The 27681-nt window shown below is 48.3% G+C and overlaps 1 protein-coding gene across 1 annotated transcript; it reads right to left on the bottom strand.

Moving 5' to 3' along the window:
• Positions 1–2570: 2570 nt before the first annotated feature.
• Positions 2571–24938, bottom strand: CDC34 (cell division cycle 34, ubiqiutin conjugating enzyme). Its single transcript, XM_060232711.1, has 5 exons — positions 24507–24938; positions 10973–11059; positions 8015–8112; positions 5930–6064; positions 2571–3683 (listed from the first exon to the last, which is right to left on the bottom strand). Exons 1-5 carry the CDS (start codon positions 24681–24683, stop codon positions 3473–3475), a joined length of 708 nt encoding a protein of 235 aa, XP_060088694.1. The 5' UTR covers positions 24684–24938; the 3' UTR covers positions 2571–3472.
• Positions 24939–27681: the final 2743 nt, after the last annotated feature.

Raw genomic sequence — 27681 nt, forward strand, 5'->3', positions numbered from 1 at the left:
GTGCTGCCCAGTCAAAGCTTGCATCCAGCAAAGGGAGCTTTCAATCTCCCAACACTTACACCTTGGGTACCTTGTTGGCCTCCAAGGACTTGACTCTAGCTGTTCTACTGCAGACCAACACTAAAAGAACTAAACCAAGGTAACCCAAAGACTGACAAATGCTGCTTGGCTTGCAGGACCGGCTTCCATCTGAGTAGCAAATAGAAATTCATGGCACCCTTCCACAATTCCTGATCTGGAACATAAGCCGACAAATCATAGAGTTGGAAGGGACTTCCCAGGTTGCCTAGTCCAACCCCCGGCACAATGCAGGAAATTCACAAATACCTCCCCCCACCCCACCCCCTCCAGTCACCCATGCTCCTTGCCCAGAAGATGGCCAAAAACCACCACCACTCTCCAGGATCCCTGGCCAAACTGGCCTCGAGAAGATTGCTTCCTGACTCATGACTGGCATTTTCCTGGGCGTGTAAGAAGGGGCCATGAGAACTAAGCACTGATGCAATCCTTCCCGCCCTCCATCTCATGATCTGCCTAGTTCACAGGATCAATTATAGTTTAGAACAGGGTTGGCTAAACTTGCTTAATATAAGAATCACCTAGAGTAATCATCAGATGTCTGAGAGCTACAAGACATTAACATCAGATGTTTGAGAACTGCAAGCAAGAAAGGAAGGAAATAGATGGAGAGGTGGAAAGAAAGCAACTTGAAATCATTTCCCAAGCTGGAATCAACAGTCAACTGACCTTCACTAGTAATGCGTGACCATATTGGCAACCACAAATATACTCTACCACAGGGCTCCCCAACATGGCACCTTTGGTCACCACAGATATCACCAGTACATTCCCTCACACCCCTTCAGAAAGTGGGTGGGGCCATTGTAAGGCAGGGTGCCCTTATTCATATGAAATAGGCTTTCTGCTGGAGGATTAGGACTGGTAAGCTCCTGGGCTTTCCTTAGTCAGTGTGTGGCTCCATTCCCCCTCCCCGCTTCAGGCTTTCCTTCCTTCCAGGAGGTGTGAGGTATTCAGTTTGGCTCCATCTTCTACACACCGTTTTGAGGTGGCATTCACCACCACCACCACCCATCAAAATTCCAAAGGTGCCTGCAAAGGTTGGGGATCCCCACTCCACCAGTGCACAGCCCTGTCATTTCAAGTGCCATTTGCAGGGTGGGGGTGGGGGGGGGCTTTTGAACTTTGCTTGCCATCCTGGGTGGAGAGGCTGCTGTGCGAGGCAGTAAACAGCCACCAGGTCTGGAACCCTGCTTGCCAGACATTTGATTTTATGCAACAAGCAGAAATGTTTTTGCTGTGCTAGACCTCTGGTTGACATTTCAGTTACTGGCTGCTTTTCTTCAGGCTTAACGATTCTAAGTGTTTCACTGACAGGTGTGGCATTTAAATATGATGCTGCCACGCACCGTTTATGTATAACTACTTCTGAGTTCCTGAATGCATTTTGCAGAAGCCTCTTTGGGAGCCTTCTGGCTGCAGAATACACTTCCTACAACATGCTTTCCGTCTGCAGAGAACTGATTCTATCTGAACTGACGCATCTTCAGCAGCTCTCCAGAACGCTGCCAAAGACTGAGGCGTGTTACAGGTCAGTGACTCTCCTAATGGGTCTCAGGCAAACTTGAAACACTTGGAAGCTTTTCCGAGGCTGTTCATTAAGAAGGTCAAGCGCTGGAGACAGACTGCCCTGCAAGACAGATTGCCTGGTGCAAACTTCCCCCAAGACTTCGCCACCGGTGCCTGTTAACGCACAGAGAACAAGACAGCAGTGGGGCAAGACAGCAGGCCCTGGCGAAGCAAAATCAAAGCCCCACATGGACAAACACAACCTTGAAAGCCTCCAGAAGTACTCCGGCCTGGATAGCCCAAGCAAGCCTGGTCTTATCAGATCTCAGAAGCTAAGCAGGGCTGACTCTGGCAAGGAGAGCCAGTTTGGTGTAGTGGTTAAGTGTGCGGACTCTTATCTGGGAGAACCGGGTTTGATTCCCTGCTCCTCCACTTGCACCTGCTGGGATGGCCTTGGGTCAGCCATAGCTCTGGCAGAGGTTGTCTTTGAAAGGGCAGCTGCTGTGAGAGCCCTCTCCAGCCCCACCCACCTCACAGGGTGTCTGTTGTGGGGGAGGAAGGAAAAGGAGATTGTGAGCCGCTCTGAGACTCTTCGGAGTGGAGGGCGGGATATAGATCCAATATCTTCATCTACCTCACAGAGTGTCTGTTGTGGGGGAAGGAGATAAAGGAGATTGTGAGCCGCTCTGAGACTCTTCAGAGTGGAGGGCGGGATATAAATCCAATATCATTATCAATATCATTATCAAGTACTTGGATGGGAGACCTCCTTGGAACACCAGGAGGCAGAGGCAGTAGGGGTCAGTCGTCACTAGAGGTTACCATGACTTCCAGATGCCAGACACAACGCACACACGTGCAGACGCTCTCTCACACATCCAAAAACAAAAAAAGGAAGTCAATGCGAGTGAATAAATGAGCCCAGCCACCCGTTCAGACGTGATCTCATTGCTCATGGGCAGTGCTTGGTGTCCAGATGCAGCTTCATTTCAAAGTCCTTTTATTAAATAGCTTCAAACAAAGAGGGAGGGGGGGGGGAATAAGACCTCAAAAGGAAGAACCTCCACCCTGTGTTGACAAAAAAAAAAAGCTCCCCCCCATCATTGTGTGCCCATGAACTCCCACCTCTTTCCAACAGCGCCTCTGGTTTCCTAATATATGCTAGTTCCAAATGCCCAAAAAAGTTGCAAATGACGCCTCTGCCCAGGCAGCTAGAGGAGTTTAGACCACCTAGAACTAGGCAGCAGTACACAAAGGCCCTCCAGTGGCTAAACGTGGCACTGCAATTTCAGTAGGGCTCCGATGAAAATCGCTTCAATGCTTTAAAGAAAAAAAAAACAGGCTAGTTAAAACTACAGCCAATGTGCTCAACCACCTACTCTGCCCACCCTGCTTTCCTAAGCAGCCCTTGCTACGAATTCCCCCAAAGTAACGCGGCATTTGAAAAAAACCAGCACGCGCGCCCACAGAGAGACACTGCGCCGCTCGCAGGGCTGGGTGTCCTTTGCGTTCCCCTTCATGCCAGTAGAAGCACCGGCTTGATTTCCAGCAACCGGGGATGGGCCTGTCAGAACGGCTGCCCTCCCTTTCCCGCACTCTCAGCTGGAGAGAACGTGGAACTGCAGACCCTGCAAGGGCTGCCCGAAGCCAAGGTGTCCTACAGCACAGTGCCCCCTCCCCCCACAAGCAGAAGCCGAGTCTCCCTTTTTTTTTGAGGTAGAGAGTTTTGTCTCAGGGCTAAACAGGGTTCCGGGTCTCAGCTGCTTGTCGCCTCCTGGGTTCAAGTACAAAAAAAAGTCAAGATAAGTTTATTGCTCCCCTCAGGAGGCAGCGGTGCAAAAGGGAGGGGGAGAAGAGGGGGGAGGGGCCGGGGAGGCATCCCTCATCAAGATTCCTCGTTGCCAGAGTCGTCCTCATCGCCGTAGCAACTGTCAACTTCATCGTCCATCTCATCGTCCTCATAATAGTCATCGTAGAAGAGGTCGGAGCCTTCATCTGGCGCAGGGGTCTTTGTTTTCACGCAATACTCTGCCAGCGTGGTGGGAACCTTGACTCCGTCGCGTTCAGCATCCACCTTGGTTCCAAGGACTTGCTTCCTGGAAAGTGGGTGGGGAACGTGGGAGGGAACATGATACGTGAAATTAGGGGGAGGCGTTTGTGAGTTTCCTGCACTGCGCAGGGGGGTTGGACTAGATGACCCTGGAGATCCCTTCCAACTCTAGTATTCTATGATTCCATGACAGGAATGAAGATCCTGTGAATTCAGGGGGAGTTGTTTGTGAGTTTCCTGCATTGTGCAGGGGGTTGGACTAGATGACCCTGGAGGTCCCTTCCAACTCTAGTATTCTATGATTCTATGACAGCAACGAAGATCCTGTGAATTCAGGGGGAGGCGTTTGTGAGTTTCCTGCATTGTGCAGGGGGTTGGACTAGATGACCCTGGAGGTCCCTTCCGACTCTATGATTCTATGTTGATAAAAGAAGACTGTTGATTAAAATTGCTTTGCCCCATCTTCTCCCAAAACCGAGCCATTTGTGAATGTGCACGACATAGTCGTGAAATCAGTACCTGCAACCCTAAGGTATAACAGAAAGCCTAAAGAGTCTTAAAGTCAACACGCCCCCCCTCCCTCCATCAGCCACCAATAAGGCTCTCTGGAGCAGGCTGTTTATATACAGACAGAGGCGGTTGGTGCCCTCTCTGCACAGACACTTCTCCAGTGCTGGCCTCCTAACCCAAACCTCCTGCCTTGTCTGAGCTGAAGAGGAGCAGAGCTGTCTGCAGTTGGCAGCAGCCACCAGAGGGAGGTTCTTCGCATGGGGGAGGAGATCCAGGTGGGCGGCCGTGTTGGTCTGAAGCGACGGAACAAAGTTTGAGTCCGGAAGCACCTTGAAGACCGACAAAGTTCTATTCTTGGTGTAAGCTTTCCTGTTTTAAAGGCAGAGTCACTGAACTCAACCTTTGTGCTTATGGGGGAATGTTATGGGACCTACGGTCTGCTCGAGGCAAGAATTTAGCCGCTGCACCAGAGAGGGAGGTGCCGTTTGCTTTCTTGCCGCGCTTTGAACATTTGAATCTCTGCCGGAAGAAGCATCAAAACAAAATGCAACTGCAAAACGTCAGCTTTTCTTACGAGCTGAAACCACAGGCAATTAATGTCCTCCTCCCTTCCCCAGGCTGCTTCAGGTAAGGAAAAAAGCAGAAAAGGAGATGGGTGAAGCGTCCCCTGCCCATGCCAGGGTCTCAATCCAAACGGGGGCCCCTGAGTAATGCACTTCTAGCAGATGTTGTCTGACTGCGTGACTGAGAAGAGGGTCGGGGGGAGCTAGCGTCATACAACGGGACCTTAGCCAATTCCGTAGGGCGTGTAAAACCGCCCTCTTCCGGCTAGCCTTTCAAGATGGAGCTTGAAATAAACATCACGCCATCACTAATATTAATAACTGAGATAGCAGCGAGTAGAGATTATTTTAGACTGTTTTTAGATTGTTTTAGATTATGTAAAAACTTAATGGTAAATTGTAAATTTTATTGAATTGTATAACTGTTTTATTGTTCAATATGGCGTTTGCCATACCTGTAAGCCGCCCTGAGCCTGCCTCGGCGGGGAGGGCGGGGTATAAATAATTTTTTTTTAATTATTATTATTAACGTCTAGTTTGGTCCTCAATAATAGGCATTACTCACAAGCCTCAGGCTCAAATGAATCTACGCCAGCCCAGTAGCCAACAACTTTTCTGCCACTGTGAGGGGCCATGGCTCAGTAGTTGAGCATCGGCTTGGCATGCAGAAGGTCCCAGGTTCAATCCTTGACCTCTCCAGTTAGAAGGACCAGGTGATGGGAAAGACCTTTTTCTGCATGAGACCTTGGAGAGCCGCTGCCTGTCTGAGTAGACAAGACTGACTTTGATGGACCCACGTGCTCTGATTCAGTAGAAGGAAAGTTCATGTGTTCACTTCCAGTTAACAGTTGCTTTTTGTCTGGTTCCCCAGACGCAGATGACCAAATATGGAGGCACAGTTATTTGTGTGAGATTTTTATTTTTTGGCTCCTACTCCTAGGAAGTCAGGCCATCGTCCAAGCGTCTCCCTTCCACCATTTCCCTTCACAGTAACCCTTTTGAGGTGGCTTAGGCTAAGTGTGATTAGCTCACAGTCAACAAATGAGCTTCATAACAAAGTGAGAATTAGAACTCAGATCCTACCTAGTATTAACCACTATACACTACCACTCTACCCGGAACAGGGCTTCCTCCATTATCGGTGAGGCCTCATAGCAGAGTACAGGTTAAACTCAAGGGGGATGGCAAAACAGGATACAAGAGAAGTCTTCCCACCCACCTGATGATATCGGTATATTCCTGATCCCTCCCTTTGCTCTCCTTCCATTTCCTGTACATCACAGAAGCGTCAACGTTGGCCGGAGAGAAGGTGTTTGGTTCATTGAGCAGCGAGATCACGCTAAGGAGGATCGTCCTAGTATGGGAGGGGGAGGGAAAGAGTTTAGAGGTAACTGACGGGAAACCCATGCATAAAGGCTATAGCCAAACTTAACAGGTAAAGCAGCAATCAGAATTATGGGGCTTCCTACCAACTGAAGACCTCATTGGCTGCATATATATTCTGTGCTGAACTAGAAAGTACTGAAAGGGAAATCTGCTGATTTCACAGCCTCACTCCAAAGACCAGATGCTGAAAGCATCTCTTCCAGGCTATGCTCTGTAAGTGTCCTAGGAGACACAGCCTGCTCCAGTAAAGGAGCTCTTCCCTCCTTCCATCTTCTACGCAGAGAAAGTCCATGTTCTGAAAATGGTCCATAATCGTAACTGCCTGGAACCTCCATCCAACCTGCCCTGCCGCCCATTGCCCCCGAGATCACAGGTGCCTGTGGCCTGACCCTCCACCATTCCCCTTCCCATATTTCTGGCAGGTGGCGGGATATCTGGCAAGTATACCTTTGTTGCAAATGATAACATCCATTGTCTGGTGGTAAAGGATTTCAAAAACTCTTCCAGTGCTGTGGGTCACTACCCACCCCCAAGCCCCTTGGGACGCCATTTAACAGACCAGGTTTTAATGCTTATGCTTTGTTTCAAATGTCTGCACTGCCCCACTGCGCTAGATATCCCATGCCATTGACAGTGTTCGATTAACCCTTTGTAATTCCAGTCTGTCTCAGAAAGCAAACTACGGAAGTGGAAGCAGCCATTATTTTGAAGGAGAATCGTACACACACCCCCAGACACACATCCAGGCAGTCTCTATTCTTTCCGATTGTTTGGAATCAGACATCAGTGGATGTGGAAGATACAAAAAGCCCGATCCTCTGGGAACAACAATGGAAATGTAATGGCCACGGGCTAAAAAAGGCCACAAGGAGTCAGTTCTTGTGGTGGATTCTGAGGTGGCAAGTTACCAACTCAACACGGCAAATGCACACCCTATCCTCTTCGAAACACACCATGCGAAAACAGCTCACAAGGGCTGGTGGAGCCAAGGGGCAGGCAAACCCCCTCCTTTCCGGAATGAACAGCAAAGGAGGATTTGATGATCATCTTCCTTTTCACACAACAAATGTGAAAAACTGCTTCGAGTTCCCGATCGGGGAGAAAAGTGGGATATAAATAAGAACATAAGAGAAGCCATGTTGGATCAGGCCAACGGCCCATCCAGTCCAACACTCTGTGTCACACAGTGGCAAAAAATTTTATATATACACCACACTGTGGCTAATAGCCACTGATGGACCTGTGCTCCATATTTTTATCTAAACCCCTCTTGAAGGTGGCTATACTTGTGGCCGCCACCACCTCCTGTGGCAGTGAATTCCACATGTTAATCATCCTTTGGGTGAAGAAGTACTTCCTTCTATCCGTTTTAACCTGTCTGCTCAGCAATTTCATCGAATGCCCACGAGTTCTTGTATTGTGAGAAAAGGAGAAAAGTACTTCTTTCTCTACTTTCTCCATCCCATGCATTATCTTGTAAACCTCTATCATGTCACCCCGCAGTCGACGTTTCTCCAAGCTGAAGAGCCCCAAGCGTTTCAACCTTTCTTCATAGGGAAAGTGCTCCAGCCCTTTAATCATTCTAGTTGCCCTTCTCTGGACTTTCTCCAATGCTATAATATCCTTTTTGAGGTGCGGCGAGCAGAACTGCACACAGTACTCCAAATGAGACCGCACCATTGATTTATACAGCGACATTTAAAAATGAGATGAAAGGCCTCCTGGCCGCTCCACGGGAGTGAGAGTCAAAGGACAGGCCTGCCAGAGCCACTGCGGAGGTCAGGGAAGAAGGCATCAGAGAAGCTTTTGCCACCTGCAGGGAACAGAGACGGTCCCCTGCAGGCCCTTCAGACCTCTGCCTGTCAGCAACGGGTTCGAGGAAACAGGGTTTTGCCATCCTCGGGGCAAGAAGTCTCACCTCACGTTCTGAGTAGGATTCCACCTTTCCGAAGGCAGCTCCCCACTTTGCGGGTCGTCCACTGGCGGGTGAAGGATGGAGATGCAAACATCTCCCGTCTGGGGTCGGGAGGGGAGAGAGAATGCAAGAGAAAGACAGATTACAAATATGGCAAAGCCCTCTGGTCTACTGACAGGTGCACACCCTTCAGGACCCATAAGAAGATAATGGTAACCTCTCACAAAACAAGCCTCCAAGAAGGGCTCTTTCCCCCTTCGGACGCGAAGTATCTTCACATATGAAGTGAAGAAGAAGATGATGAAGATATTGGATTTATATCCCGCCCTCCACTCCAAAGAGTCTCAGAGCGGCTCACAATCTCCTTTCCCTTCCTCCCCCACAACAGACACCCTGTGAGGTGGGTGGGGCTGGAGAGGGCTCTCACAGCAGCTGCCCTTTCAAGGACAACTCTGTGAGAGCTCTGGCTAACCCAAGGCCATTCCAGCAGGTGCAAGTGGAGGAGTGGGGAATCAAACCCGGTTCTCCCAGATAAGAGTCCGCACACTTAACCACTACACCAAACTGGCTCTCCTGAGCAGTGACTCATGAAAGCTCATCTTCTGCCACATTTTTTTTTTAGTCCTGAAGGTGCTACTGCGCTCTCGCTCTTTTCTAAACATATATTCTTTTCCGCAAAGTACCAACCGTGCACGGTGGTTTCAAAAGTAAAGCGTGCAAGCAAGGCCAGTCTCTGCCCTGAAGGAGTTTTGATAGCAGGGAAGGCAAAATAAGGAACCTTGAAACAAGTGCCAAACCAAGGGTGAATGGGAGGAAGGACAGTCAGGCCTGGCTGGAGCCTCGTGGCGGGTGAAGACGAAGGAGGGATTCAGGCCGACAGCTTCACAGAAAAGGAGGGGGAAGTTAAAAGGGGGATGCACAGGGCATGAGAGCAAGCAAAAGCACAAAGCTTTTCAGGAACAAGGGGCAGCAAAGGGAAACGGGCTGAGTATTTTAACTACTCTGACAACGATTAATGTGAACATGGATGAATTCTGGCTCATGCCAATCCCTGGCACGATCAGGGTTAGTGGTGTGAATAAAACCAAGGCCTTAAACTAATTTAGCCATTTTTTTTTAAAAAAAAAATCCAAGCTAAGCATCTCACTTTAAAGATCACGCAGTTACAGCTAAATCTGAAGACAGGCACATTAAAAATTCTCTTTAAAAGGAAATCGGTGGCTGGCTCTCTTTAATACCTCGAGTTCCAGTCTACTTTTCTCTATAAATGAAGCATCAACTTGCTCAGTTCAGTTTGGTGATGGAAAGTTCTGACAAGTCACAACTGATTTCAAGGCAAGAGATGTTTGGAGGTGGCTTATCATTGCCTGCCCCCCTCTCATAAGAGCTAGTTTGGTGTAGTGGTTAAGTGTGCGGACTCTTATCTGGGAGAACCGGGTTTGATTCCCCACTCCTCCACTTGCACCTGCTGGAATGGCCTTGGGTCAGCCATAGCTCTGGCAGAGGTTGTCCTTGAAAGGGCAGCTGCTGTGAGAGCCCTCTCCAGCCCCACCCACCTCACAGGGTGTCTGTCGTGGGGGAGGAAGGTAAAGGAGATTGTGAGCTGCTCTGAGACTCTTCGGAGAGGAGGGCGGGATATAAATCCAATATCATCTTCTTCTTAACCCTGGTATTCCTTGGAGGTCTCCTATCTAAATGCTAACTAGGGCCAATCCTGCCAGATTCCAAAATCTGATGAGGTAGGGCTAGTCTGGGCCATCCAGGTCAAGGAAAGAGATGAACAGAGGTGGCTTGCCATTGCTTGCCTCAGCACAGTGACCCTGGACTTCCTTGATGGTTGCCTATCCAAGTGCTACCCAGGGCTGATCCTGCGTAGCTTGAGATATGATGAGGCTGGGCTAGTCTGGGCCATCCAGGTCAGAGCTGAGTTCAATTTACCCACCCTCTACCTCCCAGTCCAGCACAGCCACTTTCTTTTCCATCTCAGGACAATACATCCAGTTGCTCGGCGTCAGCTACCTCATTAGGATAAGATGAAGGAGGGAGATGAACTACCAATCCCACCCTCGTCTCCTTGGAGGGAGGGCTAGACAAAAATATATGGAATAAACAACAGTGCAGGCATCAAAGTGAGGGTATAAAACAGGGGGAGAGAAATCGGGGGGAATCACTGCTCTCTCTTGCAAGGAGGGCCTTGAATTCCCGGAAACTGCATATTTGGGTACGAGCTGATAGGTACTATTTTGAAGGCAATTCTCTTCTAGTTATGTAATATATATAAGAAGCAAAATTACACAATTAATCAGGTATTACATGCTCTTTTCTAAAATTAGGAACAATCTAAAAATTATGCCACATATACCTGCCTTAGTGGGATAAATGCCCTGCTTAGCCAGGCATTATAATGCTTTAATAATCATATGAGCACAATGGGAAAGCCCCTTCCCTTGGTGATTTCCATGGACCCACCTGGCCACCAGTGTTCCCTCTAAGCTGAGTTAGTGTGAGCTAGCTCACAGCTTTTTAGCCTCCAGCTCACACATTTTTGTCTCAGCTCAGGAAAGATGGCCCAGAGCAAACAAATTTATGCAGTAGCTCACAACTTAAATGCCAGTAGCTCATGAAGAAGAATTTTTGCTCACAAGTCTCTACAGCTTAAGAAGAAGATATTGGATTTATATCCCGCCCTCCACGCCGAAGAGTCTCAGAGCGGCTCACAATCTCCTTTACCTTCCTCCCCCACAACAGACACCCTGTGAGGTGGGTGGGGCTGGAGAGGGCTCTCACGGCAGCTGCCCTTTCAAGGACAACCTCTGCCAGAGCTATGGCTGACCCAAGGCCATTCCAGCAGGTGCAAGTGGAGGAGTGGGGAATCAAACCCGGTTCTCCCAGATAAGAGTCCGCACACTTAACCACTACACCAAACTGGCTCTCTTAGAGGGCGTATTGCCGGCCACATACCTCATATATGTTAGGGTGCCACATCTTGGTCAGGAATCTGAAGGCAGGTGGTGAATAAGGATAGTCAATGGGGAACCTGAGACGAGCCTGCAAAGGAAGAGGAGAGGAAACATCAACAGGGAAAGTGCAAGCGACACTGCTCCCCTCCAGCAAGATGGTATTCAACTGTGTGCCTCCAGAGGATTTACTGTGTAGGTTAGGATCTCAGCTCACACACCCCTTCCTCGGTATGCAACCCCCCCCCCAAAAAAAAGTCATGCTAATTCTCTTCCACAGTGGTCTTCGACCCTTCCAGATCCAGGAAACAGGAGCAGCGAGTACTTGGCAGGAAGTCATGTGCCAGAGTCACATGACAGGACACGGGAAAGCCAGAGAGACCACCTCACCAGTGACTGGCCAGCAGACTGGACAGAAAGCACGAGCTGACAGCCTGGTACAACCCTCTCCGACCACAGCACAGCCCCACCACTCTGCCACTCATCTCAGCTTGCTATGAAGACTTGCATGCTCTGCATCAGCCTCCCCCCCCGCCAGTCTTCCTGAGCCTGTTGTCTGGAAGACCACCTTTGGAATCTTCACAGAGCACAGTCCCAAAATGGCTGCCCTACAAGCACTGCACCGAGGAGCCCTGCCAGCAAGAAGTCTTTCCAAAAGCCTCCCCATCCACAGACAGCTCTGCTGAGACTCCCAAGCAAGAAGACGGGACTCAGTCTGGGTCTCCGAGTGTCCACAATCCTCCATCCCTTACAGAATATCAAGGGCCTCTCAGTCTTAAGATTCCTCGTCTGTCTGACTCACCGGCACCAAGATGGAGATCTCAGCTGTCACTAATGCGCAGCCAAGAGAGGCAACACTGCCTTAACACCAAGCACTGGAGCCACATTTCTCAGACTGGGGTCCTTGAGTCCTTTGTGAGGGACAGAAGACATCATCTGTGCACCCAAACCCAACTAACGTAATTGGAGACTCCCCCTGTGTTCTCTGAAATGGGGAAGAGACACTGTCTCCTGGCCTCCCTGTTTCAAGGGGTGGGGCCTGCAAGTACTGCCACCCAGTCCACTAGAAACCATTGGCCAGAACAGAGGGTGCTGTGCTGGGAAGAACCAACTGCTCACCAGGAATACTAACTGGCCGAGCGACACCCTGGGGGTTTCAACTTATTTCTGTGGCTCTCTGACAACTGGATCATCACTGGCTACCTCTGAGACCTTCCAGCTGAGAGACAGGATCCAAATAAGCAAAGAATAAAATTCTGCCTTGCTGGAAGACTGGCAAGTGGTTTTTTTTGGCGTGGGTTCACCTTCATGCCAGGGCATGGCAGACCTCCCAAGTCAAAACACAAGTTTCTGATCCTAGAGGCTCCTTTCCCAGTATCAAGGCTGGCAAGGAGTAACAGCCAACCCCGCCGCTAGTTCCACAGGCATTTTCTGATGCCCGAGAGCTGAACTGCTAACTGTTACTCCCAACCAAGACTCCATCTAAGCTGTGGAGTCTTAAGAACACAAATTCTACTTCATTAGCTACAGGCAATAAAATTGTGAGCTACTGCAAAGGAAGAGGAGAGGAAACATCAACAGAGCAAATCAGTTTGCTCTGGGGCCCTTTTTTTTCCCTGGGCCAAGACAAAAATGTGTGAGCCGGAGGTTAAAAAAACTGAACTAGCTCACACAAACTCAGCTTAGAAGAAGAAGAAGATATTGGATTTATATCCCGCCCTTCACTCTGAAGAGTCTCAGAGCGGCTCACAATCTCCTTTCCCTTCCTCCCCCACAACAGACACCCTGTGAGGTAGATGAAGATATTGGATTTATATCCCGCCCTTCACTCCGAAGAGTCTCAGAGCGGCTCACAATCTCCTTTACCTTCCTCCCCCACAACAGACACCCTGTGAGGTGGGTGGGGCTGAGAGGGCTCTCACAGCAGCTGCCCTTTCAAGGACAACCTCTGCCAGAGCTATGGCTGACCCTGCCAAGGCCATGCTAGCAGGTGCAAGTGGAGGAGTGGGGAATCAAACCCGGTTCTCCCAGATAAGAGTCCGCACACTTAACCACTACAACAAACCGGCTCTCCGGTTTGAGGGAACACTGCTCCCAGCCCATAATATTAAGAGTTCCATGCACTGCACGAAGAAATATTTCCATTGCCCTGACCCTGCTGACTTGGGGATGGCCACCTGTTTTTGATTTCCACGTGAATAACCACCTCTCACGCTACCGACGGCACCTTCTGTGAACTTATGTGCCTCGACCGCAACATCCCTCCACAGCTTCAAATGCCTCCATTGTTTCACTTACTCACTCCCTCCCTCCCTCCCCCCCGCCCAAACACTTGGGCTACTTCCTCAGCTATGGAAGACCCACCTACCGAGCCCCCTTTCAACCCCTCAGCATCTGAGCAGGATTCTTGTACTAGATGTGCCTGTCAAAGAAACCCCGGTCATATTTTATTCACTTTATTAGTGCGTAGGGATGCCAGCCCCCAGATGGGGTGAGAGATGAAAAAAGGCCCCATGAGTCACCTTGATGCAGGAAGCAAATAAAGCATCTCACTGTGAACAAATAGAGTATAATATAATAGTACGCTTGAAAGGACATGATATTTATACACAAAACTGTACAAAGCATAGGAAACATTTGCAATAGGATTGATAACAAGGCACTCTTTCAGAACCTATACACAGAGGCTGTGGAGTCTTCCAAAAGGGGTTCTCAGGTGTGCAAAAATATGTTTAAAAATCCATCCATTGCACCAGACAGAAAAGCGCTTGCATGATATTCTCCAAAGTCTGCACTCCCTAAAGCGCTTGAATAAATTCTTCAGGATCTCCTCTGCCCAACAGCTGTTTCGACAAACGAAATGAAGTCTTTCTCAAGGGTCAAGAGAAATCCTCTTCATATGAGGCAGAGTTTCATATTACTTGCTAGCAACAAGAAGTTTTCTTGGGATTTTTTTGGGGAGGGATGGTGGCTCAGTGGTAGAGCATCTGCTTGGGAAGCAGAAGGTCCCAGGTTCAATCCCTGGCATCTCCAAAAAAGGGTCCAGGCAAATAGGTGTGAAAAACCTCAGCTTGAGACCCTGGAGAGCCGCTCCAGTCAGGTGAGGGACGGTGGCTCAGTGGTAGAGCATCTGCTTAGGAAGCAGAAGGTCCCAAGTTCAATCCCTGGCATCTCCCAAAAAGGGTCCAGGCAAATAGGTGTGAAAAACCTCAGCTTGAGACCCTGGAGAGCCACTGCCAGTCTGAGAAGACAATACTGACTTTGATGGGCCAAGGGTCTGATTCAGTATAAGGCAGCTTCATATGTTCATACTGGACTAGATGGACCACTGATATGATCCAGCTCTTCTTATTAGGGGAGGGACGAAGGCTCAGTGGTAGAGCATCTGCTTGGGAAGCAGAAGGTCCCAGGTTCAATCCCCGGCATCTCCAAAAAAGGGTCCAGGCAAATAGGTGTGAAAAACCTCAGGTTGAGACCCTGGAGAGCCGCTGCCAGTCTGAGAAGACAATACTGACTTTGATGGACCAAAGGTCTGATTCAGTATAAGGCAGCTTCATATGTTCATATGAACTTATAGGCAAGAGCTTCCTGAGTATACCACAGCTCACTAGGACTAAGATACCCCTGCTCAGGTTTCTGCTTCCATATAGTTCTTTTACTGAACCAAATTTATTGATTATTTTAAGATTTCTGATCCACCCTCCCCACGTGGGCTCACTTGTTTCACATTCTCTTACAGCAACCCTTTAAAGGAATCAAGTATTACCTCACATGCAGGAGAAAAAAAGGGCTGCCAGAGACAGGTGAAATTTGAACCTAGGGTCTCCTGGATTGGAGCTTGAGACCCTGGAGAGCCACTGCCAGTCTGAGAAGACAATACTGACTTTGATGGACCAAGGGTCTGATTCAGTATAAGGCAGCTTCATATGTTCATACTGGACTAGATGGGATTGAATAGGCATAGCTGCTCCAGTTAGATCTCACTTAGAGTACTGTCTTTAGTTTGGGGCACCATAATCTAAGAAGGATATAGACTGGAACGTGACCACAGGAGGGCAATAAGGATGGCGAGGGGTCTGGATACCAACTCCAACAAGGACAGGCTGAAGGACCAGGATATGTTTAACCTGTTGGTTAAACGTATATGAAGAGCCCCGTGGTGCAGAGCGCTAAAGCAGCCGTACTGCAGTCCTAAGCTCTGCTCACAACCTGAGTTTGATCCCTGGTGGAAGCTGCGTTTTCAGGAAGCCGACTTGAGATTGACTCAGCCTTCCATCCTTCCGAGGTCGGTCAAATGAGTCCCCAGCTTGCTGGGGGGAAAGTGTAGATGACTGGGGAAGGCAATGGCAAACCACCCCGTAAAAAGTCTGCTGTGAAAACGTGAAAGCAACATCACCCCAGAGTCGGAAACGTCTGGTGCTTGCACAGGGGACCTTTCCTAAACATATCATCACCATCTTCAAGTACTTGAAGGGCTGCTATACAGAGGATGGTGCGGAGTTGTTTTCTGTTGCCCCAGAAGGTCGGACCAGAAAATTAAATCAAAAGAGCTTTCTGCTAAACATTAGGAAGAACTTCCTGATAAGAGGGGTTCGTCAGTGGAACAAGCTTCCTTGGGAGGTGGTGAGCTCTCTTTCTTCGGAGGTTTTTAAACAGAGGCCAGATGGTCATCTGACAGCAATGCTGATACGCTGAATTTAGGGGGAGGCATCTGTGAATTTCCTGCATTGCGCAGGGGGTGGGACTAGATTATCCTGGAGGCACCTTCCAACTCTATGATTCTAAGTCACTTTCAAATACATTTGAGGCTAAAATCAAACAGCCCTCTTTGCCTGTCCAGCACCCTCAAGTCCCGGCCAACTTATGTCAACCACTCATGGGGTTTTCAAGAAAAGGGATGTTCTGAGGTGGTTTGCCATTGTGTAGTGAACCTGAACTTCTTTGAAGTACTTGGGGGGGGGGGTTGGGTTTTTTTTTTTGCTATCTCCCATATAGACGCCCTGGAGCAATGCTAATTCTGTAAATTAGGCAGATGATGAGAAGGAGGGCAGGAACGGCTGCATCAGTGCTTAGCTCTCATGACCCTTTTTGACACACCCAGAGAAATGCTGTTTGTCACTGTGGGGACAGGCAGCAATTTTTCTCCAGGCCAGTTTGGCCAGGGGTCCTGGAGGGTTTTTCCCCCCGCCATCTTCTGTACATGGTCACAAGGTGTGTGTGTGTATGGGGGAGGTGTCTGTGAATTTCCTGCATTGTGCAGGGGTTGGGCTAGATGACTCTGGAGGTACCTTCCAACTCTATGGTTCTATGACTTCCTGGGAGGTCTCCCAACCACGTACTAACCAACTCTGCTTGGCTTCTGAGATCTGAAAAGATCAGATCTCAGCATGGGCCATCCAGGTCAAGGCCTGTCCCAACTATCGAAGGTCTTCTAAGGCCAGGTGAAGCACTTGGCATAGGAGGCAAGCTCTTCCCAAACAAATATGCTGCTCTTGACCAGCATTTTTTGATTCTTAGGCTGGTTGTATCCCCCCCTCACCCAATTTTGGGTGAGGCAGTACTGCTCCTGTTGAACCGGTCAAGCAGTGTAAGAGCAAACCAAAGTCTCTTTACTTCCTTCTCCTGCACACAGGAGGCAAATGCTATGTTCAAGAGAGGGGCATAATTCGTTTTAAGAGCTGCTTTAAAATGTCAGGTTCCCTTGCCGTAAGAATTCTTTCGTGGCCCCCGGTTCAGAGAAATGCTGAAGATGATGATATTGGATTTATATTCCGCCCTCCACTCCGAAGAGTCTCAGAGTGGCTCACAATCTCCTTTCCCCTCCTCCCCCACAACAGACACCCTGTGAGGTGGGAGGGGCTGAGAGGGCTCTCACAGCAGCTGCCCTTTCAAGGACAGAGTCTCAGAGCAGCCTACAATCTCCTTTACCTTCCTCTCCCCACAACAGGCACCCTGTGAGGTGGGTGGGGCTGAGAGGGCTCTCACAGCAGCTGCCCTTTCAAGGACAACCTCTGCCAGAGCTCTGGCTGACCCAAGGCCATTCCAGCAGGTGCAAGTGGAGGAATGGGGAATCAAACTCGGTTCTCCCAGATAAGAGTCCGCACACTTAACCACTACACCAAACTGGCTACACCAAACTGAATCCATCCACACCCCTCATACTGGTCCTGGACGCCCCTTCCCATCTAGTTGCTCTTGCCTGCCCACCTGATTCCATCCCTTCTTTCCCAGGCCCTGGGCCAGAGCTGCCTTGACACTGGCAGACATCCCATTATAACAATGAAAAACGCAACACGCATGAGTCAGCCAATGGCTGGGAAGGACGCCCAGACACTTTACAGTCCGTGACACACTTGCAATAATGAGACAACATTCCATAGTCCCCCTCCCAAATTTATATTATATATATATACACACAATGAACCACACCAAGCAAGCGTTAACAGCCTCTGCCTCTCTTCCTGAATTTGCAGGCCCCACCCACAATTGCTCCAATCTCTATGGGCTGTAACCAGCAATCAACATTTTTTTTTACCATCAAGTCACAGCTGAGTTGTGGTGACCCCCCCGAGGGTTTTCAAGGCAGAGACTAACAGAGGGGGCTTGCCGTTGCTTGCCTCTGTGTAGCGACTCTGGACTCGCTAGGTGGTCTCCCATCCAAATACTAAACAGGACTGACTCGGCTTAGATTCTAATAGCTGAGGAAATCAGGCTAACCTGCAACCAGCTTAGGCTTGCCAAACCCTGCGGGCGAACAAGAATTGCTCCCCCACAATCAAGAAGAGAAAAAGAATAGGTGTCTTTTTTTTTTTATAATATCCCCTTTTAGGCCCTAAGCAAGCTCTAATTGAAGAACTGTTGGGAGACTAGTAACCTTTCCAGTTATCTGAAGTCTTGTAAACAAGGCACCTGTCCACGGGAAGATGTTGAATGAGGTTATTCTGGGCAGCCAAACAGGAAACCTTGTGGATACTGCAGTAAAATCCACCTCTCCCCCTATCACCAGGGGTGATACCCGGGGTGTCGAACTCATTTGTTATGAGGGCCAGTTCTGACATAAATGAGACCTTGTTGGGCCGGACCATGGGCTGAGTCATGTCACACTGAGCCATGTGTGTACCTATTTAAGATTAGGTAGCAGAGATACCGATTTTATAAAGAATACAGACAAACGCAAACTTTTTTTTTTTAAGCTTAAAACATGCTTAAAACGTTAGCACTCTTAAAGATGCTTCCTTTGTATTTCTCCCATGGGATCCAGGGAACTGGGCAAAGGAAGCTCTGGCTCTTTCCTTCCTTCCCTTAGGGGACCAAGAGGGGGAGGAGCATCAGCCAATAGAAGAAAGAAAGGCTTGGCTCAGTAGCTCTGCTGTGCAATTGAGAGAACCTGGCAAAGCAAGCTCTCCCTCCCTCCCCAAGGGAGGAGCCTCAGCCAATGGAGAAAATCGAGGTTTTGCTCTGTAGCTTCTGTGCAATTGAGCAAACCTGGCAAAACAAGCTGTGATGCAGAAGGAAGCAAGAGAGAGGGAGAAGGAAGCAGATGACAGTGAGTTGCTGGGGGGCCTGATTCGGCCCCCAAACTGCATGTTTGACACCCCTGCATTACACAGCCAAGAGCATGTCAAAGATCTACTCCAGCAGGACCATAATTGCTTTGAAAAACTCCTGAGCCAGAGATGAAAAAACACCAGCTCTCTGGCTTCTGCAGCAACCTTGCAAGCCAGCTGCAAAGTCCAGTGTTCTAGGCATGGGTGGCTACCAGCCCTGTGGATTTCTGCACCCCTTCCAGGCATATGAAACCAGGCAAGAACATCCATCTAGTACATTTTACCCTGCCCACTTCCAAAAAGCTCCCTTCCCAACTCAATTTGCACAACAGCATAGTCAGGCAGGTTAGGCTGAGAGAAAGTGAAATTCATCACAGGGCGGGATTTTGAACTCAGGACTCCCTGACCCTAGTCTAGCACTAGATATACGGCACCACTCCCCATGTTCACAGGGATAACAACTTCTATCTCCAAGGCTGAAATGGTTTTTCTTTGAACCAGTGCACCTTCTAATGCAACTACCCAGAAGAAACAGAGTGTTTCTAGAAGACATTACAACCCAGCACTCTGGCTGAAGCTGAGTAGGCCTGACTCTGACCACTATCTAGATCAGAGGTCCCCAACCACCAGTCCATGGACCAGTACCGGTCTGTGGCCTGCTAGCAACCAGGCCGTGGAGTGAGACAGAGCAGCCCCAGACTAAAGAGGCAGCACGGCCTCACTCCAAGCTTGCCTCCCCTTGTAGGGTCCCAGACCCATAGAAGGGCAGCGCTGCTGTGACCTTAGCCTTCCCCTCATTTATAGACTCTTTAAATGGGAGGGGGAGGCAGAAACAGCCCCAGTCTCCCCTCCATTCAAAGACGCCCATGGAGGGCAGGGATGTGGTGTGGGCGGAGGGGGGGGGGAAGCCTGGGGTAACGAAACCCCCAGCGCTACCCACTCACCGGTCTGTGGAAAAATTGTCTTCCATAAAACCGATCCCTGGAGCCAAAAAGTTTGGGGGCTACTGATCTAGATGGAAGACAGCTGGGGGGTGGGGTTCATAGATTCAAGGGTCAGGCTATTAATAAGGCATGAGAAAAGCAAGCATAGTAAAACATTACGGAGTTATTAATGGAGACCGTACAAATGTAGATCTAGTAACATCAACATGTCAACTAGGACAGGAACTAGAGTGGCCGAGGGATAGAGATTTAACTGTTAAGACACCAGGAACTGGCTTCTAACAAGAGCTACACAGGTGGCAGACCTTGTCTGAATGGTTATGGCAGGCCCTGAAGAACCCTGGGAACTGTAGTCCTGAAGGCACTGAGAGCCCATCATCTAACAAAGTAACTCTTTAGTGATTCTTGCCATTATCCAAATATGTAAATGGATAGATAGCGCCTGGAACATCTCTGCTGCTGTTAAGTTATAGATTATATATGCTGGATTAGTTTTAAGATATGTATTAACTATGTATAATTTTAATGTTGTTTTTAATCATTGTATTTTGTATAATGTTTTATTGAATGCTGTTAGCTGCCCTGAGCCTGCCTAGGCGGGGAGGGCGGGATACAAATAAAATTTAATAATAATAATAATCATCTGACCAAACACCCTCGGCCACTTCCCAGAACTACAAAGAGTTGACATGGGCTTTCAGGCAAGCTTAAGATTTGTATCATCTGTCTGGCACTTGTTTTGGGGAACCACAAAACTGTACGGTGTTATAAAATCTGTGGGAGGAAAAAAAAACAGCTGAGTAAATACTTTTGGAGAGGGAGGGACACCTATTGAGTCTAAAAATACACCACAGTCAAGTGGTACTCGAAAGACTAACAATATCTTATTTACAGCTTTTCTTGGACCAGAACCAAGTACATTGGACACAAGTGATACACAGCCAAGGGGGCTCTGGGTCACAAAAACATAGGCTGGGACAAGAGCTTGTTAGTCTCTGAAATGCCACGACATCCCTGGGTATTTTTGCTGCAGCTGACAACCCCAGCTACCACTCCAGAACTCCTAACACTTCTAGAAAGACTGAAACAGCGGAGCCGTCTCCTCCTGCATCGCCTGCCTGAAGAAAAACAATGGAAAAAGTCACACACACACACACACACACGTCAAACAAAGGGAGAAGGGAACAGAACTTAAGCATTTGTTGTTGGAGAAACACCAGGAAAACACACGCATTCGTGTCACGTGTGCTCCCCGCCTTTCCCGGGGAAGCTGTTTTCTCCTCTCTCAGCCCTTCCCATAGAGGGAAGACTCCAATGCAAAACAAACCTGATCGTGATGATGCACGGGGTGGGGCTGCTGTGCTTCAGGGACAGAACGCACCAGGCCAGCCACACAGAGAATCACCCAGGTCTCAAACCCCCACCCCCCACACTGAGGATAATGTTTATCACTGGTACATTCAGACACAAATGCTGTTTAGAAACATGTTCAATAAAAGTGTGGGAAAGGACGCATCAGTCTCCCGCTCAGATGACTATCTGTAATCCTACAGGACAGATCTACTAAAGAATCCAGCCTACGGCATCTATTATAGTTTCTTGAGACCTACCAGGTGGGGTCGGGGGGAGGGGCTGGGGAACAACATGCAAGGTTTCCTGGAGAAGACTCTGATTCACCGCAGGCAAGCAGCTGTTCAATGAGGGAGCTCCCCTGCAGAGCAGATTTAATTCCTATCTATCGACCATCAGTCCCACCCTGACTAAACTATGCAGCTCAGACCTGTGAGCAACCTGAGCTAAGAGAGGAGACGGGAACGTAACTGACGAACTACCCAACTGATCTGAGTTGTGAAGCTAAGCCTAAAAGGAAAAGCAAAACAAAACAACTCCAAAACTAAGTGATTTCACTTCAGCCACAACTTCATCTGGTGGCCTTAGGTAAATCAATACTCTTGAGGATTTCCCAGGGGACTACTGGAGAATCAGTAGTGTTGCATAGTGGTTAGTGTGTCAGATGATGATCTGGATTCAAATCCCCACACTGTCAGGGAAGCTGGCTGGGTGACCTTGGTCCAGTCGAACACTCTCAGTCTAACCTACCTCACGGGGTTGTTGTGAGCATAAAATTGAGCACAGAATAGTGTAAGCTGCTTTGGGTTCCTACTGGGGAGAAAGGTGAAGTATAAAAGTAGTAAGTAAATAAATAAATACAAGAAAGCCTACCTAGTGATGTGAAGGTCCAGGGAAAAACTGGCTCCCTGTCCCCTCCATCCCTAAAGATCTTTTCAATCGTAGAAGAAATCCAATGCAATATTTTCTTTCAGAATGAGTTAAATGCTTTTTATTGTCTAATTTTCTGCCCAACACGGTGTAATGTATGTGATAACATCATATGCTGGTTCATTGTTTTCAATATTATGCAGCATAACTCCCTCCTACACCAGCCAGTTCTTAGAAACCTAAATATATACACACAAACAAGTTGGCTTCTGGCTAAGGTTTAAAAGTCCCAGAAACCCCTAGTGTCCTGCCACCCTCTGGGGAAGGAACCCCTGTGACCCACAGAAGGAAAAATATTATGAACTTCTAGACGTCCAAATCATGTATTTTTCAGTGCAAATCCTGTACTAGGATATAAAATGCTCATTTATATACCTCAGGGACATCTTTTCAGGTCCCTTAGATCTTTCTAATCCCAGCCACAAGAGTGTGTTTACAACTCTTGCCTTAAGGAAAAACCATTTACTCCTGGTGTAACCACATAAATAAATCAGTCTTCAACCGAAATCTCACTTTCACCATGAACTCGCCAGGGGACCTCCTCCAAAGCCCCAGAGATCTTAGACATAAGAAGAATATTGGTCACCCTTACAGGGTGGTTGCAAGGATTAACTGAGAAGCACTTTTAAAACTCTTGTCATGCACTGCCTAGATCCTAAATGCAAAAATCAAATAAGGGATGCCATTCCCTTATCTCCAGATCTAGGTTTTATGAAGTTAACCTGCCCAAACAAACCACCATCGGGAGTTCAAGGACTCAACAACCAGCTTCAAGATGACTCATGCAAGCTCCACCTAGCCTCTTCAGGAAGAGAAAGAAAAGGAGGAAGGCAGGAAGTCTGGCTTGCAAAACAGGCTTGTAAACTTACCCAATGAAACTTTGTCTTCCAAAGCTGGCCTAAAGGAAGACACTTCCTTTTGTTTACCTCCCTCAGTCCCTATGACGTAGTACCTTTAGTCACACTGCACCTCTGGAACCTCAGGCTCTTTTCATTCCTCCACTTTCGGACTGAAAAGACTTCCAGAGAATAGAGCACAGGCTAAAACCTACCAAGACTCAGCCTGAAGAAGTGGCTGGAAAACTACTGTACCCTCAATTTTAAGCAACAACTGGGAAACAAAAGCACAGTCTTATATTCTGTCTGCTTCTCCCGCTTGGTGGCTTACTTCTTTGGAAGAAGTGACTGTTATGCTCATCTGCCCTGCTCAGAACAGTCAAAGGATTTTTGGTCCCTTCTGTCTCACCAGGTAAACCCACAAAAGAGAGCTTTCCTCTGCTTCTCAGCTACATCAAGTGACCTAGAACAACCAACCCTCTTCTCATTGATACTCCCTTGCCCCAGTGCAATTTTTGGTCACCAGAAGACACCAGGTTGGCCCTATACTGACCATTACTACGTCCTCCCGTATAGGAGATAATTCTTAATTCCAGTATTGCCATTCTGTAATAATCACTCTTGTGTAATAATCACTTCTCTCCCCCCACCGCAGGAGAAAGGGGAGATGATTCTATTTTTGGGAGGGGGGGACATCAAACTATTGCCTTAGTAAACTGATACCATGGTGCAAGGGGGACTACCAACATCCTTTGCCATTGAGAAAAATGGTTCCAGTTATTCGCCATATTGCAGACAAAAGGAAAAAAAATTAAATGCCTAAAACTACTTAAAGAAGAAAGCAGAATTTAGTGAAGTCCTATTATTTACTGATAATAGTTTCAAATGTTTTAAAATAACTATTCAAATTGTTACCAATGTATCAAGAGAACAGAAAATTGCAATTTTTCCCTATTAAGGGGAAGAATTAGGGCATTCCAAGCTATTCAGAACGAGATTTGTTATTTTCTTTAAGAGAAGGCAGGTACACACACCCTTTACACTGGATTCTTCCACTGGACTGTTGGGAGCAATTTATTACCACTAATTCTTATACTTTAGTGAAGTGGGGGGGAAGAGACAATTACGTGCCTATGACTACTGCAAACAAGGAAGGGGACAAAAGAGAATTATTACATCAAAGGATGGAGAAGATGGAAGTTACACGAGACATTTGGATCATTTTTAAAGAAGAGAAAACACTCTTCTGCACCTTTACTCAGAAACAGAGTTGAAAAGTATAGTGTATAGGAGTCCAAAGTCAGACACTTCACATTTAGATACTTACTTCAATCTATCATTTCCTACTATTTATATTTTTAAGCAGTGCATTCACCATCATGTTTTACCATTTCACATTTCTATTCATATTTACAGGTGGGACCAGTGCGGGGGGGGGAGGGGAATGGCAAAAACTCACACAAACAAATTCCCTTTTTCAACCCCCTTCTCCAAAACGACCTAGGCAACAATCCCTCCCACCTGCCATTTTTCATCTTCAGCAAACTTCTCTCAACATCCCCTGCCTCCTGGAGCCCCTGGGCCTCAACAGACCAACCCCATCCCCACCCAGGCACAGTTCTCCTGAACCCACGAACTGGAAGAGACCTTCCCACCCCACCCCCCTTCCATTTGGCTGGCCACCAGCTAAGGCCAGGCGTGGATAACTTTTGTTGAACAGACTTCTATCGATTCGGGAAACATGGAACGAGATGTCTACTGGATAGAGACCGCCCCCCCCTTCCACCCCCCCCCAAAAAAAAATTCTGTCCCAACTGATTCCGGGTTAGATTTACTGACACAATTACTGTGAATGGATGGGGGCAGCTATTCTACCCCCTTAATATTATGGGGTGCCGCCTGGGAACGGGGTAAATGCTCTCCTTACTCACCTTGAAGTAGCCGCCCTCATAGTGAGTATTGGGGGGTCCGAAGATGGCCACCTCCCAGTTGTAGAGATCCCCCTCGTCCACCAGGCTGACTCGGAAGCCCTCCACGGGCTCCTCCTGAAGCCCCTTCAGTTCCAGCAGCAACGCCTTTTGAGAGCTGGGCACGGACGGCCGCGCCATGTCGCCAGAGAAGGGGAAAGTAGGCCTCAGCTGAAGCCGGGGACTCGGCTAGAGAAAGACGCCGGCGGGAGGTCGAGGGCGGTCGGAAAGCAAAACCGCTGCGGACCCGAAAGAACGCCACCAGCCCCGAAAGCAGCCAGCGCGCTCGCGGTGTCACCTGGGACGTGTAGTTCTCAGCAGGAGAGGGAAGTCCGTGGCCACGCCCACCCACCTAGCATCTACCAATGGCGAGGAGAGGAGGCGGAGCCCGGATGCAGAGAGAGCGGCCGCGTGAGCAAGACGAGACCGTAACAACAGTTCCCATCGGCCTTTGCGCGCCGCGGTTTTCCGATTTAAAGCCGCGACTTCCGTCACAACAAGGGCAAGGGGCGGATATGGTGCCGCGTCACGCTGCGGAGGGTTTAGCTGTATTACCCTGAAGTTATTCCCCTAAATCTGTTCCCATATTTTAACCAATTTAAATGCATATCTAAATTACCCAGAGATTTACAACAACCAGAGTCGCCAATCTCCAGGTGGGGCCTGGAGACGCCCCAGAATTGACCGGATTTCCAGGCAAGACCAGTCAGCTCCCTTGGAGAAAATGGCTGCTGGGAGGAGTGGAATGCCCTGTTGCGGCCCCTCGCCTCCTCACGCCCCGTCCCAGCCTCCTCAGGTGCACCCCAAACCTTCGGGAATTTCCCAGCCTGGAGCTGCAAATGCAGTCCTCCTAGCAGGGAGTCATGATGGTCCTGAACAAAGTAAAAGTGACCTAGTCTTGGTTTCACAGGTTGCCAACTCAGCTTGGAAAGTTCTTCGCGATTTGGGGGTGCAAGTTCTTACCAGGACCCCTTGAAAGTACACATACAACCTGTGCTCTGTTAGCGGCACTGGCTCCAGATTGAGTACCAAATCAGTTTCAAGGTTCAAAGCCCTAAATGATCTGAGACCATCAGGACTGCCGCTCCCTACATACCCCACAGAGAGCATTACACATCTGGCAACAACCCACAAATTAGGGTTGCCAAGTCCAATTCAAGAAAGATCTGGGGGTTTTGGGGGTGGAGCCAGGAGCAAAGTTGTGACAAGCATAATTAAACTCCAAAGGGAGTTCTGGCCATCACATTTAAAGGGACCACAGACCTTTTAAATGCCATTCCTCCATTGGAAATAATGGATAGGGGCACCTTCTTTGGGGACTCATAGAATTAGACCCCCTGGTGTAATTCTTTTGAAATTTGGAGGGTATTTTGAGGAGAGGCGCTGGCTGCTATGCTTAAAATTTGGTGCCTCTTCCTCAAAAAAACAGCCCCCCCCCCAGAGCCTTACATACCCGTGGATCAATTTTGCATTATGCCCTATGGGAATAATGGAGTGCCCAGCAGACATTCCTCTCCCCACCCCACTTTCTGATGACCCTGCCTGAAGCGGGGGAAGGGCCTCCAAACCAGGGGATCCCCTGCTCCCAACTGAGGATTAGTAATGTACAGTGGTGTATGCCTTTAAAGGGCACCAGTACAATGTAGAGAATATTTCCAGAATTTTGCTACAAAAGAACAAACCACTGCAAAATTATGAGTTGCAAAGAATTGCTAAACAAATCTCTTTTATATTCTATTTCAAAACTTTCTCCACAAACCAAAATTCTTGTCAATGTCCATCAATATGTAAATGCTTCTTCATTAGTGCTGAGAGACAGTACTAAAGTCCGCTGTCCTATAATTCCTTGTGTTGAGAGACAGACAGTACCAGAATTTTTACATCTCGTGTGGGTAGTAGACCAAAAACTGGCAGGTGCGGTGGCTACGCAGGTCCTAGGTTCAGGTCTGTGTTTTGTTCACCTTCCGCTGGCCGCTTGTCTTTACATTCCGGAACTTCAACATAAATACAATCATCATTGAACATATAAATCATATAACATATGAAAATTCTCTCTCTCTCTCGGCTTGACTGCGAACGAAGATTTAAGAAGGGTGCAATAGTCCACGTCTGCTGCAGGCTCGCTGGTGGCTGACAAGACCAATGCGGGACAGGCAGGTCCGGCCACAGTGGCTGCAGGGAAAAGTCTGATTTGGGGTTGGTGCTGTAGCAGTGCGATTCTTCCTCCATCTCCTTTTGTCCTCGAGACCAGCTGTGCGTGCGTTCTCAAAGGAAGAGACAGCCTGGTGGATGGTGTGCCTCCATGCTTTGCGATCTGAGGCTAGGTCAGACCACTGGTGATGGTTGATGCGACAGGTGAAAATTATGCTCAACGTATATACACTAGTCAATGCTCACCCCGTGCTAAGGCAATCCCGCATACGCCAGGAAGTCCAAGATGCTCCAATGGTCCAGCACTGTATCGATTTTGGACACTCATTATGAGATTCAATGTACAGTGGTGTATGCCTTTAAAGGGCACCAGTACAATGTAGAGAATATTTCCAGGATTTTGTGACAGAAGGAAGCCTTTATCCATAAATTCCAGACCATGTCCCCCTGGGGTCTGAATGCCTCACTAGATTTGTCTGTATTTGTTTAAAAATATAAGAAGTTGTTGTGTGTATATCATGTTAAATCGAATGGTAATTGGTTACAGCTGCGTGGAACTATGTATGCTTGTCGGGTAAATGCTGTGTTTGAGAACCGTTCACGCAAGCTAAAATGAAACAATGTACTGTATGAACAATTGCCCTTAGTATGGGGTGAGCATTGATTATTGTATATATTTTGAGCACAATTTTCATATGTTATATGATTTGTTATATGAGGGATGGTGGCTCAGTGGTAGAGCATCTGCTTGGGAAGCAGAAGGTCCCAGGTTCAATCCCCGGCATCTCCAAAAAAGGGTCCAGGCAAATAGGTGTGAAAAACCTCAGCTTGAGGCCCTGGAGAGCAGCTGCCAGTCTGAGAAGACAATACTGACTTTGATGGACCAAGGGTCTGATTCAGTATAAGGCAGCTTCATATGTTCATATGTACAGGTGCATTTAAAGGGGGAGGGACAGTGGCTCAGTGGTAGAGCATCTGCTTGGGAAGC

Source organism: Heteronotia binoei, chromosome 2 (assembly GCF_032191835.1).
Source record: "Heteronotia binoei isolate CCM8104 ecotype False Entrance Well chromosome 2, APGP_CSIRO_Hbin_v1, whole genome shotgun sequence".
Taxonomy (NCBI): Eukaryota; Metazoa; Chordata; class Lepidosauria; order Squamata; family Gekkonidae; genus Heteronotia; species Heteronotia binoei.

Coding starts and splice junctions, on each gene's coding strand:
- CDC34 (XM_060232711.1), bottom strand. CDS start 24,683: ATGGCGCGGCCGTCCGTGCCCAGCTCTCAAAAGGCGTTGCTGCTGGAA. Junction 11,060..24,506: donor ATGAGGGCGGCTACTTCAAG/GTGAGTAAGGAG, acceptor CTTCCTTTGCAG/GCTCGTCTCAGGTTCCCCAT. Junction 8,113..10,972: donor GGCACCCTAACATATATGAG/GTATGTGGCCGG, acceptor TCCCGACCCCAG/ACGGGAGATGTTTGCATCTC.